The sequence below is a fragment of the Labeo rohita genome, chromosome 16, assembly GCF_022985175.1.
Source record: "Labeo rohita strain BAU-BD-2019 chromosome 16, IGBB_LRoh.1.0, whole genome shotgun sequence".
NCBI lineage: Eukaryota > Metazoa > Chordata > Actinopteri > Cypriniformes > Cyprinidae > Labeo > Labeo rohita.
This window is the reverse complement of record NC_066884.1, coordinates 985,288-1,000,124: the sequence shown is the minus strand read 5'-3', so window position 1 is coordinate 1,000,124 and position 14,837 is coordinate 985,288. Positions and strand designations below refer to the sequence as shown.

At 29.1% G+C, this 14,837-nt stretch overlaps 1 protein-coding gene and 1 long non-coding RNA gene across 3 annotated transcripts; one reads left to right on the top strand and one right to left on the bottom strand.

Annotated features, from left to right (window-relative positions):
• Positions 1 to 222: 222 nt before the first annotated feature.
• On the top strand, positions 223 to 14,811 carry LOC127179067 (myelin-associated glycoprotein). Of its 2 annotated transcripts, none has more exons than XM_051132330.1 (8): positions 223 to 346; positions 6,195 to 6,572; positions 8,376 to 8,690; positions 10,020 to 10,283; positions 11,825 to 12,094; positions 13,873 to 13,978; positions 14,067 to 14,229; positions 14,556 to 14,811. In XM_051132330.1, the coding sequence occupies exons 1-8, from the start codon at positions 304 to 306 to the stop codon at positions 14,661 to 14,663; spliced, it is 1,647 nt and encodes a 548-aa protein (XP_050988287.1). In that variant the 5' UTR covers positions 223 to 303; the 3' UTR covers positions 14,664 to 14,811. The 2 variants fall into 2 exon arrangements, with proteins under 2 accessions (XP_050988287.1, XP_050988286.1); XM_051132329.1 differs by having other exon boundaries at positions 14,064 to 14,229; positions 14,556 to 14,810.
• Positions 2,509 to 4,940, bottom strand: LOC127179069 (uncharacterized). The gene is made up of 2 exons (XR_007829472.1): positions 3,689 to 4,940; positions 2,509 to 3,258 (listed from the first exon to the last, which is right to left on the bottom strand). It is a non-coding gene; the product is annotated as an uncharacterized LOC127179069 (long non-coding RNA).
• Positions 14,812 to 14,837: the final 26 nt, after the last annotated feature.

Below are 14,837 nucleotides of genomic sequence, written 5' to 3'. Positions count from 1 at the left end.
AGTGTCTATGTTAGTAAAAGGTTTGAGATGTTTTTGTGTGTGTGTGCATGGTGACTAAAAGTAGTTTTTTGGTAAGAAATTCCTTTTTTTCTACTTCATTTGCTCTTTCTAACTCTCATCTATATACCGCAGTAAACTGCATGCATTCCTAAAGTGAGGATGTTTGAGCAGGAGCGTCATGGAACGGCAGATCAGCGTTACGAAACATGCCAGACCTTCACTTCTGACTTCCTGAAAAACTGAAAAAGAGCAGAAAATCCCCCGGCGGCATCTGTGCGTGTTGTCCTCATCTGAGCGGCGCTCATGGCTCTGGACGCTCTGATCCGGATCTTCACCATCATGTCAGGTGAGTGAAATCTACTGATCAATTCACATGTATCTGATCAATACACCTGTCAGATTAAATCAGCAGAGGATGAGAATCATGATGCAGTGATTATTTTCTCTGAACAGCATCTCAATATTACCCTGTGTGTCATTAACATGCTTTCTGATCTCACATCATAAGATATACCTTAACAACTGTGTAATATGTGTATTAATATGTGCAGTAAATGTATGTTAAAAGTTCATGTTCATGCAGACTCAGACGTGTTGCTTCCCTTTTCCATATTTTGATCCTGTTGTGAAATAGTCTGTCCTGTGCTCATCTGAAAGCACATGTGATGATAAGGATCATAAAAGCAGTGTTTCACAGTCTTTTCAGTCTTTAGACTTGGACATTTTAATAAGCAACTGATATGAAAAATAATCAGACTTAATTTTGCTCTATTCTGATGTAAAGTTAAATGTGTAAGAATTGTTTTTACAGCTTTATCTGTAACACTTATAACACACAATAGGTTCCTGTTAGTTGATGAATTTGTTCATTTTAGTTGATAAAAAATAACTGTTTGCTGTTAGTTCATGTCAGCTCAGGTCCATTAAATAAAATGAACAGATACAACGTTTCTTTAAAAAAAAAGAATTAGTAAATGTTGAAATTAACAAATATTGAGAAAGTATTTTTCATTGTTAGCTCATGTTAATTTTAACTACATTTATAATGAAATGGAAAATATATAAAAACTAATTGAAAATATTAATAAATACTATATAAACATTTAAAAATGACTAATAAAATTCACAAAACACAAAACAACTACCGAAACTTAACAAATATATATATATTAATGAAAAAAACAATATTAACAGAAACTTTTGATTTTAATACTTTTTAATAAAAGTAATTTACGTTGTTTTAACTTTAACGTTAGCACTGAAAATATTAAAAATTAAATCAAAATATAAAAAAACACTATACAGACATTTGAATACAATGTCTTGAAATTAAATTAAAGCTGAAATTCTATTCTTAGTTCATGTCAACTTGAACTAAATTGAAAATAAAAATAATAAAATATATAGTAATTAAAACATTTCAATTTTACAATATTTATAAATATTATGTAGACACATTTAAAAACTACAAATGACAAAAACGCACAAACATTATTAAAGCTTTAACTGAAATAAAATTTTAGTAAAATAAGATTTTAAAAATGTTTTAGTAAATGTTGAAAATAAATTCAACAGAGATTAATAAATGCTATTTTAAATAAAAGTATTTTATGTTAACTTTAACATTAATACTGAAGATATATTAAAAAAAAAGTCAAAATATTAATAGACACAATAGAGACATTTAAAAAAAGTCCCCATAACACACAAAATTACAAAAAAGTTACTAAATTTAAAACAAAATGACATTAAAACTGAAATTTCAACAAAATTAAAAGGAAATATATAGGATTTAAAACATTTCAATTTCACAATATTAATAAATATTACGTAGACATATTTAAAAACTACAAATGACAAAAAGACAAAAAAAAGTAAACTGAAATTAAAATGAAAAGGGAAAATATAAAAATGAATCATACTCACTAAAAAATGTTGGGTTAAAAATAACCCAACTAGTAACCCAACTATGGGTTGGTATAGCACCTTCCCATCTATGGGTTATTTTAACCCAATGAATTGGGTTAAAATCCAGTTGGGTTAAAAGTAACCCAACAGTTGAGTTAATTATTTAGATTCATTTATATCAGTTTTTATTTATTTATTTATTTTTTTTATAAAAATACACTATAACACTACTTTGTTTTCAAATAAATATTTTATTTAAATATGCAAATATTTTTTTTTACAAATATATTTTTAAATGTAAAACAGTCATACTGCAAATGTTTACAAAATAAGTGTACAAGAATGTGAAAATATAATACATTCAAAACACAAATATGCACACACAACTGACATATTTTCAAGATGTACACTGAATTCAAAACCAACTATTCAAAACTAATGTTTATTTATCTGATTCTGGTCCACAAAACCTGTCATAAGGGTCAAGTTTTTTTGTATTTAAATATAAACATCATCTGAAAGCTCAATAAATAAGCTTTCTATTAATATGTGGTTTGATAGGATAGAACAACTATTTGAAAATCTGGAATCTGAGGGTGCAAAAAAATCTAAATATTGAGAAAATTGCCTTTAAAGTTGTCCAAGTGAAGTTATTAGCAACACATATTACTAATAATAAATTCAGTTTCAATATACTTATGGTAGGAGATTTACAAAATATCTCCATGGAACATGATCTTTACTTAATATTCTAATGATTTTTGGCATGAAAGAAAATTTGATAATTTTGACCCATACAATGCAATTTTGGCTATTTCTACAAATGTACCCATGATACTTATGACCGGTTTTGTTGTCCAGGGTCATAAATGTGTATCAATTCATATTTATTTATATCAACACATACACAAATGTGCACAAATAAAACAAACATAACATACAAACTTTTATCAATAAAACAAAAATAAAAAATCATAAACACAAGTAATAATAATAATAATAATAATAATAATAAAACAAAGTAAATCTGCTGGCTGCTGGACTTGCTGATAATCAGCAACATAAAAAGTTTTTACGGATCAATAAATACAAAGTTTCTAAGGAAGAGGTAATGTGTTGAAAGAACTCCTGGAATATTAAAGACTGTGTGCTGCAAATGGGTGCAGAGGAGCTTTGGGTAGTAGATGTCATAAATGTAGAAATGTCTGAAACACAGATCCACTGCTTGTAGTAAGGTCTTCTGTTCCACTGTTTCACCGTTGAAAATGCTAAAAACTTCTTCTCTTGGAGTTAGTGCAGCAATGCTGGTGTCATCCGGTCGCATAAAACTTCCTTCATTGACTCCTTCCTCTGTGATAAGATGAAGCAGAAGAAGAAACATTTTACAGATAAACTAGAAACATTTTTTCATAATTGTTGGAAAACCTACACTACTAATCAGAAGTTTTTGAACAGTAAGATTTTTAAAGTTATTTAAAGAATTCTTTTCTACTCACTAAGCCTGTATTTATTTGATCCAAAATACAGTAAAAGCAGTAATCTTGTGAAATATTTTTACTATTTTAAATAACTGCTTTCTATTTTAAAAGCTTTGAAAAGACTGGACAATTACATTTTAAATATATTCAAATAGAAAGCGGTTATTTCAAATGCTGTATTTTGGATGAAATAAATGCAGGCTTAGACAGAAGGGAATTCTTTAAAAACATTAAAAATCTTGCTGTCCAAAAACTTTTGACTGGTAATGTATATGGATCACTAATATAAATAGTTTACTTACCTTGAAATATTTCAGTTAATTGGCATGTGGATGTTTAATGTATGAGATTCCACTGTTGTAATTTTTCCTTCACTGAAGAACCCAATGTCTAAAAATAAGTATAAACACATTTAGTACACATTTAAAAAAACATGCAAATCTGTCATAGCTTTATAATAGAAATGGCTGTAATTAGAGGCGAATCTAATATATGCATAACAATATTCAATATAAATAAACCATAAAAACACATTTAGTGTTATTCCAATTAGTGCTCGCTTTCCAAACAACTGACGCTTGCCTTGTTTTGACCAGCAGGCGTCGCCGTTGTGTCACGAACGATTGGAAGCAGTGAATCATTTTGCGAATTAAGCGATTCGTTTAATTGATTCGAAACTTTGAAAAGCTTCGTTTCTCCCATCACGTCTTGCTTTTGGGAAATGTGATTATTTGTAGACTTTTCTAAACAGAGAATTAACTGAATTTGAGCGCATCTCTCTGAGCTGCCGCTGAGCTAAGGTTACATACTGGACCGAAGTTGAAAGGTTCGTGCGGCGCGGTTTAAATCAACAATGTCTCATTTAACATTAGCCATTTCCCATATAAAGTTAAATGTGATAACCATTAATGCGACCAAACAAACTGTAGTCAGAAACCGTATGTCTAGAACCCTTCATCAGCTGTAAAATAATACTAAACCTGTAGTAATGGTAGACGGTGATTTCAGTAATGTAAGTAGTCCTGTATACATTCCACCATACATTATTAACTTTAGGTTACTGTAATACATCTCTAAACAGTTTTACAACTTTCTGCTAATGTTTATTTAATTTATTACTGCTAGCAACCTAACTGGGACAGCTAAGTTAACGTGACGTTATTCGTTTACAATGGAGCTCATTCTCTGCAGTAACGTTACAATACACTGACTAAAGGAAACTACATCTTCGTTAAAAAAAAACAAACATACAACAACAAAAGTTCAATTTTGAAGTGCATTTCACGTTCTTCGTATAAGTATAATGTTATAAGAGTTATTTAAACCCTATTACTTACCTCACACTGATGCAGCAGCAGCTTCTTCTGTGGTCAGACACTGTCGACCGTTAAAATTTGAACTGTCGCCGCGGGAACCAATTAAACCCAACGCTGGGTTATTATTAAAAACAACCCAACGATGTTTAAAAAAAATAACCCAACGTTTTAGAAAATAACCCAACACAGTGACCCAATATGTGTAACCCATCTATTGGGTTAAAAAAATAACCCATCTATTTTTACTGTGTATTAACAGATACAGTGTTTGAATTTTAATAATGTATTACTAAATATTGGAAATAAATGTAACAGATTAATAAATGCTTTAGAAGTATTTACTGAAAATATATTTTAAAAAAAAACTTAAACTATTAATAGATACTATATAAACACATTTGTGACAAAACTAAAGAGACAAAAACATAAAATTAACAAAAAGTTATATTGTATTATACATATTATATATATTATATATATTATACATGATATTATATATATATATATATATATATATATATATATATATATATATATGTATGTGTGTGTGTGTGTGTAGATAGATAGATATATATATTACATTATATTACATATACATATATAGTCATGTGTAGCCTCAGAAGAAGCGAGAAATCCAAAATAGATCTTTAATATTAAATCCAACATATCACAGGAGACAACTAAAACAACTCCAAACTACATAAACATCAACGCAAGACAAAGAAACAGAGGGAAAACCTTATAAAGAGGCTTATAACCATTGGAACATAATCAGTGTAAACAGAAACAGGCGTGGGGCTAATTAACAATTAAACTAAACAAGAACAGGAAAATGACCAAATATAGAAACAGGAACTAAGATTGGGGGTAAAACACGGAACACAAAGTCCAGAATCCTGACACACACACCCATCGTATATATATATATATATAAATGTGTATAAATGTTTTAGAGGTATTTTTCATTGTTCATTCATGTTAACTATAACTACATTGAAAGTAAAAACTAAAATATTACTATTTTACTAATATAAAAAAAAATATATTCAAAATTTTAAAATAAAATGGTAAAGCTTTAATTGAAAGTAATGTAAAAATGGAAAATATAAAAATAAAAACAGATTTTTTTAAACAGATACAACTTTTAATTTTAACGTATTAGTAAATGTTGCAATTAAGAAGTTTAATAAATGTTTTAGAAGTGGGTCCCTGCTAATTTTAAATTTAAAATGAACACAGAAAATATGCTCATTAGAAAAAAAAATCTAAAACTGTAATGTAATTATAGTTTTAATAAAATAGTAGATATTGCTTTTGACAATAATGTATTAACGTATGAATTTTAAATTTTTAATTGACGTTAATGTAGTTCATTAATGTTAACAAAAGTGTAAAGTCTTACAAAACTATTTTACAGAAATTATTCCCATAAGTAAATGGAGTTGCAGTTTGTATTATTAACACAGTGTTTGCTGTTGTTTTGTCTCTTCAGCGTGTGTGTCTGGGACGAGTCCTGCCGTCTCGCTGTCCGCCCCGGGACGAGTGTTGGCTATGGAGGGCTCGTGTCTCATCATCCCCTGCTCCTTCAGCCCGAGTTCCGGCGCTCAGACGATGGATCTTCGGCTCATCAGAACTCCGACCACCTTCCTGACGATGCTGAGGAGGACGGTGTTCAGCTCCCAGCGAGGCGACGCCGTTCATCCCGACTTCAGAGATCGAACGGCGCTCGCGGGGAACTTCAGCGCCGGCGACTGCTCCGTCAGCATCAGCAGCGTCAGGAGGGACGACCAGAACTCGTACGAGCTGCAGATCAGGGAGCGGGGTCAAAGGTCATGGCCTGCGGGGAGCAAGGTCAACATCAGCGTGACTGGTATGACATTATCATTAACTAAAACCATAAAAACATTCAGAATGTTTCTTGAAATAAAAGGAATGTTAACTGAAATGTAAAAAATATATATTTTATTTTTAAATGAAATAAAAACTTTTATTTCAACATTAAAGTAACATTTCATTTATTTTAACTTTTTATTTTAAAGTAATAAAATTACTCAAGCTAATTAGTTAGTAGCTGATTAGAAATGAATAAAAACTATATATACATATATTTTAAAAAATAGAAATTAAAAATTAAAAACAAAAATGCAACAAATTACTGTAACTAAAATGAAAATTAAAATTAAAATGAGAACTGGAAAATATAAAATAAACTAATTTAAAAAAAAAATAAAAAAAACTCTATAGATATATTTAATACAACTAACAGAAAATAGTTATTTTATTTTAAATTACAAATGACAAAAAACGCAACAAATTACTGTAATTAAAATTAAATTGGAACTGGAAAATATGAAATAAATTAATTAAAAAACTAAAAACTATATAGATGTATTTAAGGAAACTAATAGAAATTACACATATAAAAAAAATAGAAATTACAAATAAAAAAAACAACTAATTACTGTAACTAAAATTAAATTGGAAATTGAAAATATTAAATTAATTAATTAAAAAAATAAAAACTATAGATGTATCTAAGAAAACTAATAGAAATTACATATTTTTTACAACTTAGAAATTACAAATGACAAAAATGCAACAAATTACTGTAACTAAAACTAAAACTAATTTTTAAAAATAATAAAAACTATAGATATATTTATTAATACTGATAGAAATTGCATATTTTAAAAAAGTAATGAATTACTGTAAAATTAAAATGGAAATGGAAAATATAAAATAAAATAATTTTAAAAACAATAAAAACGATCAATATATTTAAGAAAACTAATAGAAATTACATATTTTTTAAACTACAGTTTAAAAATGACAAATGCAACAAAATACTATAACTACAATTAAAATGGAAAATATAAAATAAACTAATTTAAAAAATATTAAAAACTCTTTAGATATATTTAAGAAAACTAATAGAAATGACAAGTAATTAATAAAAATAGAAATTATAAATGACAAACGCAACAAATTACTATAAAATTAAAATGGAAATGGAAAATAATAATTGAACTAGTTTAAAAAACAATAAGCATTCTATAGATTTATTTAAGAAAACTGTTTAGACATATTTAAAAAAATAATGAATAAAATTACTAAAACACAACAAAAGGAGTAAAATGATAATGTAAAAAAATATAAACATAAGACCTAATTCAAAATATTAAGGAAAATAGACATTAAAAATAATAAAAATGACAAGAACACAACAAACGTTCTAAAAATTTAAAAAAGAACATGAAAACAGCAAATATAAACATAGAAATAACTACTAATATTAATAAAAACAATAGAAATATTTTTAAAAAATAATAAAAATATCAAAACTTACAATGAAAATGGAAAATATAAAACAAAAACTATTTAAAATATTAGTAAAAAATGTATTCACATAAAATTTCTAAAACTTTACCTTTAATTGAAAAAACAAAAATTAATTTAAAATATTAAGGAAAACTGTATAGACATAAAAAAAAAAATACAAAAGCAACATTTCTAAAACTTTAACTACCTAAAATGAAAAGGTGAAATATAAAAATAAAAACGAATTCAAAATATGAATAAAAATGTTAAATAGTACGTCAGTGACACTAAAACAGCACTGATGTGATTTTCCTGTATGTAATAACACAGAATGCGTGTGTGTCTTGATGGTCAGGTTCGCCGGAGCCGCCGGAGCTGACGGACCCAGGGCCGGTGAAGGAGGGTCAGCAGGTCGTGTTGAACTGTTCGGCGAGGATCGCCTGCCCGTCCGATCGGCCCCGTCTGCTGTGGAAGTGGGAGCGCGGCGATCGGGACGGCAGCAGCGTTCACGGGGACACGGAGCTGCAGCGGGACGCCGGTCAGTTACCGGTGCTGCGGACGAGCCTCACCTTCACCGTCCCGCGACACACAAACCCCAGAGTGAGGTGTGAGTTGGAGTATCCCAACAACAACAGGCGATCCTCGGCCACCCGCGAGATCCTCGTCCACTGTGAGAAAACCTTCAAACAGAAAGTCTCAGTTTGCTCTCCGTTCAGTGCTCGTCCTCAAACTAATTTCTGATGACAAAGCTGCTCTTTTTTAAAACTTTTTATTTACAGAAACTACTAGTGGCAATTTAAATTAGATTAATTAAATATTTAAATGTTTATATTAATATATTAGCAAGTTATGTTTCTAATAAAATTTAATTAAAATATTTTTAAAAAGTATGCAAAAGTATAAATCATTAAAAATATTTAAAAAGCACATTTTTTAACTATAAAATAGAAAAATAAAAACTAAATAAAAGTATTAAATATTGTAAATTAAATATTAGATTTTTTTAAATATTTAGTTAAATTTAAAAATATAAATCAATAAAATAATTAAATTCTATAATGTGTATAACACTTCTAAGTACCAATGAATTTCCATGATTTTTTTGTCATTTGTGGATTTTACTCATAATATAAATAATAAATGTAATTTTATTATCGATATTTATAATAATAATATTTATTTGAAATAATAAAATACAATAATTCAAATTAATTGAAATAATTATTCATAAAGTTTTAATAACTAGATGTACTTTGAATTACCAAAGAATTTCCATCATTAATTTTTTGATTACACATTTATAACAACACATTTATATATTATATAATAATAATAATATTTAATATTAAATAATATTTAATAATATTTAAATAATACCATTAAAATAAAATTAAATCAAACATTTAATTCCAGAACTTTTTTTAATGACTGAACTTTTAATTATTTCAGGGTTTACACTTTTATTTGCCAGTTAATTTCTATGATGTTTATAGTTATTTGTGGCTATATTTAATTCTTTTTTTATTATTTTTTTATATTTTATATTTTTTTAATAATTATTTGAAAGATTTTTTTTTGCCTGCAAATAACAAATTCAATAATTTTTCTCATAATATAAATAGTAAATAGAATTGTTTAAATATTTATAAGGATATTTATAATAATCATGTTTCATTAAAATAATAAAGTAAAATAATAATAAAATATTAGTAGTCATTGGCTGATAAAAGTTGAATTTTTTTTAAATGTCTGTGAATTTTTTTAATTTTTATTTTATATCCTATTAATTTCCATGATTTTTCCAAATCACAATTTCACATTAAAGTCGCACTACAAATCGCAGAAAAATCCCTTAATATATCCATAATCAGCCGGCATTAAAAAAAAGCATGCATCTTGCTTTTCAGTTGTTTTAGTTGATTTTAAAGTGTGTTTTGATCATTTGAAGTCATTCTAAGAATCACTGGTGTCCTGAATGTCTCTGTGTTGCTCGTCTCAGTTCCTCCCAGAGACGTGTCGGTTCAGGTGTTGAGCGCGTGGGTGCGAGACGGAGGAAACGCTCTGCTCATGTGTTCCTGTAAGGCCGACCCGCCGGTGTCTGAGTATCAGTGGTGGAGCGTCGAGTCGGGAAACATGCTGATCCTGCCCAAACGCACGCACACCATCCGCATCTATAATGTCAGCCGAGACACGCGAGTCCAGTGCAGCGCCAGCAACCGACTGGGACGCACCTCGTCCCGACCCACACGCCTCAACGTCCAGTGTGAGTAAATGAGACGCTCACACATGCACTCGTTAGTTCTGTCAACTTTGCAAGAACTGAAAAAAAAAAAACCCCATTGAAATATAATTTGTTCCTCTAGTAGTTTTTTAAATTATTATTTATTTTAGTATTTTTATATGTCTACATATTTTTTATTCATTTATATTTCAATTTTAGTTTATTTTAATACATTAATTTAAACTAAATTTTATTTCTATTCATTATTTTATATCAAGTAACAAAATGTTTAGATTTTTATAGTAGTTTTTTTAGTATTTATTTTAGTATTTTTATGTCTACAGTTTTTATTCATTTTTATTTCAATTTTAGTTTATTTTAAACCATTAAGTTAAACTAAATTTTATTTCTATTCATTATTTTATAACAGGTAACAAAAATACTTCTGATTTTTGTAGTGTTTTTTGTATTTATTTTAGTATTTTTATATGTCTACTGCTTTTATTCATTTTTATTTCAATTTTAGTTTATTTTAATACATTAAGTTGAACTAAATTGTATTTCTATTCATTATATTATATCAAGTAAAAATGTTTAGGTTTTTATCTAGTAGTTTTTAGTATTTATTTTAGTATTTTTGTCTACATATTTTTTATTCATTTTTTTATTTTATTTTATTTCTATTCATTATTTTAAGTAATAAGATTTTATTTTATTTAGTAATTTTCTTTAGTATTTATTTTAGTGTTTTTATGTCTATTTTAAATTTTTTTGTTTAATTTTAGTTCATTTTAATACATTGTTAAACTAAATTTTGTATCTATTCATTATTTTATATCAAGTAATAAAAATGTTTTTATTTTTATTTAGTAGTTTTTTAAATATTTATTGTATTATTTTTGTCTACATAGTTTTTATTCACTTTTATTTTAGTTTTAGTTTATTTTAATACATTAAGTTAAACTAAATTTTATTTCTATTAATTATTTTATATCAAGCAACAAAAATGTTCTGATTTTTATAGTAGTTTTTAGTATTTATTTTAGTATTTGTGTCTGTCTACAGTTTTTATTCATTTTTATTTCAATTTTAGTTTATTTTAATACATTAAGTTAAACTAAATTTTATTTCTACTAATTATTTTATATCAAGTAAAAAATGTTTTGATTTTTATTGTAGTTTTTTTAGTATTTATTTTAGTATTTCTGTCCGTCTACAGTTTTTATTCATTTTTATTTCAATTTTAATTTATTTTAATAGATTAAGTTAAACTAAATTTTATTTCTATTCATTATTTTATATCAAGTAACAAAAATGGTTTTTTTTTTGGTTTTATTTATTAATTTTTTTGATCATTGAGATATTTCTATTTCTATTTATAAATTTCTTCCACATTTTAGTCACTTTCAGTAGTTCTTTTTTAGTGTCTTTATATTTTAGCGTTTAAATAATTGTAGTTATTTTAATATTCGTTAAGTTAAACCAAAAAAAATATATATATTTTTGATCCTATGAAATGTGAGACAGAATCTGTCTTTCAGTGCTGTTTTGTGTTTGATTCTCATGATTCTGTGTCTCTGCAGACGCTCCGGTGATTCTGTCCAGCTCGTCCTGTGATTGGGACGGGTCGCTGCTGTCCTGCTCCTGTGTGGTGGACTCGAACCCTCGTCCCGCCGTCACCTGGAGTGTGAACGGGACTCACGTGCTGGAAGGGTTCAACGACTCGTTTTCTTACGTGAACCACACACTGACGGCGACGCTCAGCGGGATCTCAGACACAGCGCTGCTGGTCGAGTGTCACGCCGTCAGCGCTTTGGGAAACGACTCGCACCTGCTCTATGAGCCTCATGACGGTACAATGTGGTTCTTTCTGTGGTTCATATTTTTTTTATAAATATAATTAATAATGTTTATGGGTTCGAACAAGGTGCTTAAAGTGCTTAAAGTGCTTGAATTTGACTTTAAAATTAATTAAATTGAAGGAAAATAGCAACATTCCTGAGGAGGTCATTGAAAAGTGCTTGAATTATTGAAAGACAATTACATTGTTTTTTTAAATAAGCACATATCTTTTGATATTTTATATTTTATATATCTTTTGAATTTCAGTTAAGCCAGTAGTTGTACTGACAGTGTTGTGTAAACATGGGTAAAGACGCGAAAAGAAAAACAGACAAACCGAATTAACTGAGTGAGTCATTTACGCCGGAACCGATCCAATTGATTCAAACTCGTGACTTCGATCGTTCAATTCAAGCGATTCACTAGCAAAAACAGATCAAAAGAGCCATTCATTTTCGAATTTCGACATCGTAATGATCTTAAAAAGCACGTGTAGTGATGGGTGAAACAAAATTATCACAGATTCGAGCGGGTTCACGAATCATTTGATTCAGATTGGAACTTTGCGAATCGGGAATCATTTGATTCAGATCGGATCTGAGCGGGTTCGCGAATCATTTGATTCAGATCGAAACTTCGACGCAACATTTGCGAATCATTTGATTCAGATCGAAACTTCGACGCGACATTTGCGAATCAATTGATTCAGATCGGAAATTGCACATCGCGAATCATTTGATTAAGATCGGATCTGAGTGGGTTCGCGAATCATTTGATTCAGATCGGATGTTCGAAGCATGTTCGCAAATCATTTGATTCAGATCGAAACTTCGGAGCAACGTTTACGAATCATTTGATTCAGATCGGAAATTGCGCATCGCGAATCATTTGATTCAGATCGGATCTGAGTGGGTTCGCGAATCATTTGATTCAGATCGGATGTTCGAAGCATGTTCGCAAATCATTTGATTCAGATCGAAACTTCAGAGCAATGTTTGCGAATCATTTGATTCAGATCGGAAATTCACGCATCGCGAATCATTTGATTCAGATCGGATCTGAGCAGGTTTGCGAATCATTTGATTCAGATCAAAGCTTCGGAGCAACGTTTGCGAATCATTTGATTCAGATCGGAAATTGCGCATCGCGAATCATTTGATTCAGATCGGATCTGAGTGGGTTCGCAAATCATTTGATTCAGATCGGATGTTCGAAGCATGTTCGCAAATCATTTGATTCAGATCAAAACTTCGGAGCAACGTTTGCGAATCATTTGATTCAGATCGGATGTTCGAAGCATGTTCGCAAATCATTTGATTCAGATCAAAACTTCGGAGCAACGTTTGCGAATCATTTGATTCAGATCGGAACGTTGGAGATTCGCAAAGATTCGCGAATCTTTTTTTTTGTATTTGTTTGATGATTTTTTTTATTAAACAGTAGAAAACATCAAAGCATTAAGGGAGTGCAGTTATTATTACAAAACAAAGGAAAGGAAAGAAAGAAAGTATACACAAATACAAATGCTGTAATGCCGTTTTTTTTTCTTTTTTATCTTATTATCATTATTACTATTATTTTTTATTTATAATATTTACAGAAATGTTTTAATATTTAATTACTATAAAAAAGTTATTTGAATTATTGAATAATTATAAATATAATTTATACAGTGGTATTTACATAAATGTTTAAATATTTAATTATTTAAAAATGTTTGCATGTTCAATGTGGTATTATTTTTCTGTAAGATGAATTATAAAGCTGAAGGTGTTGTTCTTTTCCGCAGGTGCTCTGATGTGGACTGTGATCCTGACAGCAGGTGCTGTGTTTCTTCTTCTGCTGCTGCTGTTTGTGCTGCTGTTTTACTGCTGCTGCTGCAGGAGAAACCGCCGGTAAGATGCTCCTCACTCATGTGTTCATCTCATCTGAATGTCAGTGTAATAGGCGTATCATCTGAGCTGGTTTCTTGTTGTAAAGGAGACGCGTTTACAGGCCTCCAGCCATCCATCCCGAGCACCTGGGCATCTACCAGGAGCGCATGCCGCTCTACATTAACTGCTGCGAAGTCACAAACGTCTACAGCAACGGCAGCTACCAGCTCATCTACCAGAACTGCACGCCGCTCTTCGTACGGAGCAAACAGGTGCATTAAAGCGCTCTTCTTTTTTTTAAATTTAATTTTCTTTCATTTTTGTTTTTATAATTTTATATATTTTTTAATATATTTTTTTTTAGATTCTTATTTAATTTTTCATTTAAAATTTAAATAAAAAAATAACTTTTTTATTAAATTTATCATTTTTCTGAAAATGTATTTATTTTTATAACTTTATTTTTTTTTATTGTTATTTTTTATTTAATTTTTGACTTTTGAACTTGATTTTGTTATGTTTCATTTTATATTTGGAATTTTTTAAAATCAAAATAAACTATATATGTGATGTTAAAATGCAGCTGTCTGTGTTTCAGATTTATAAGAGACAGAGACGAAGAGCGAGACGCCAGCGAGCGCAGCGCGAGACGCCGATTTCCATCACTGCAGACTCCGACACGGCCATCTATGTGGAGGTCATATGAGCTCAGACGGGCCTGTGTGTGTTTATATAAAAGCGTTCTGACCGCGTGTGTTTATCTTCACTGAGAACTAAACATCTGTGTTGTTTTTCCTGTAACAACTCACCTTCAGAAATAAAAAAGTTAAAAAAAAAAAAACTGTGTGTTTGGCATCTTAAGATGCAGTGTGACAAATAT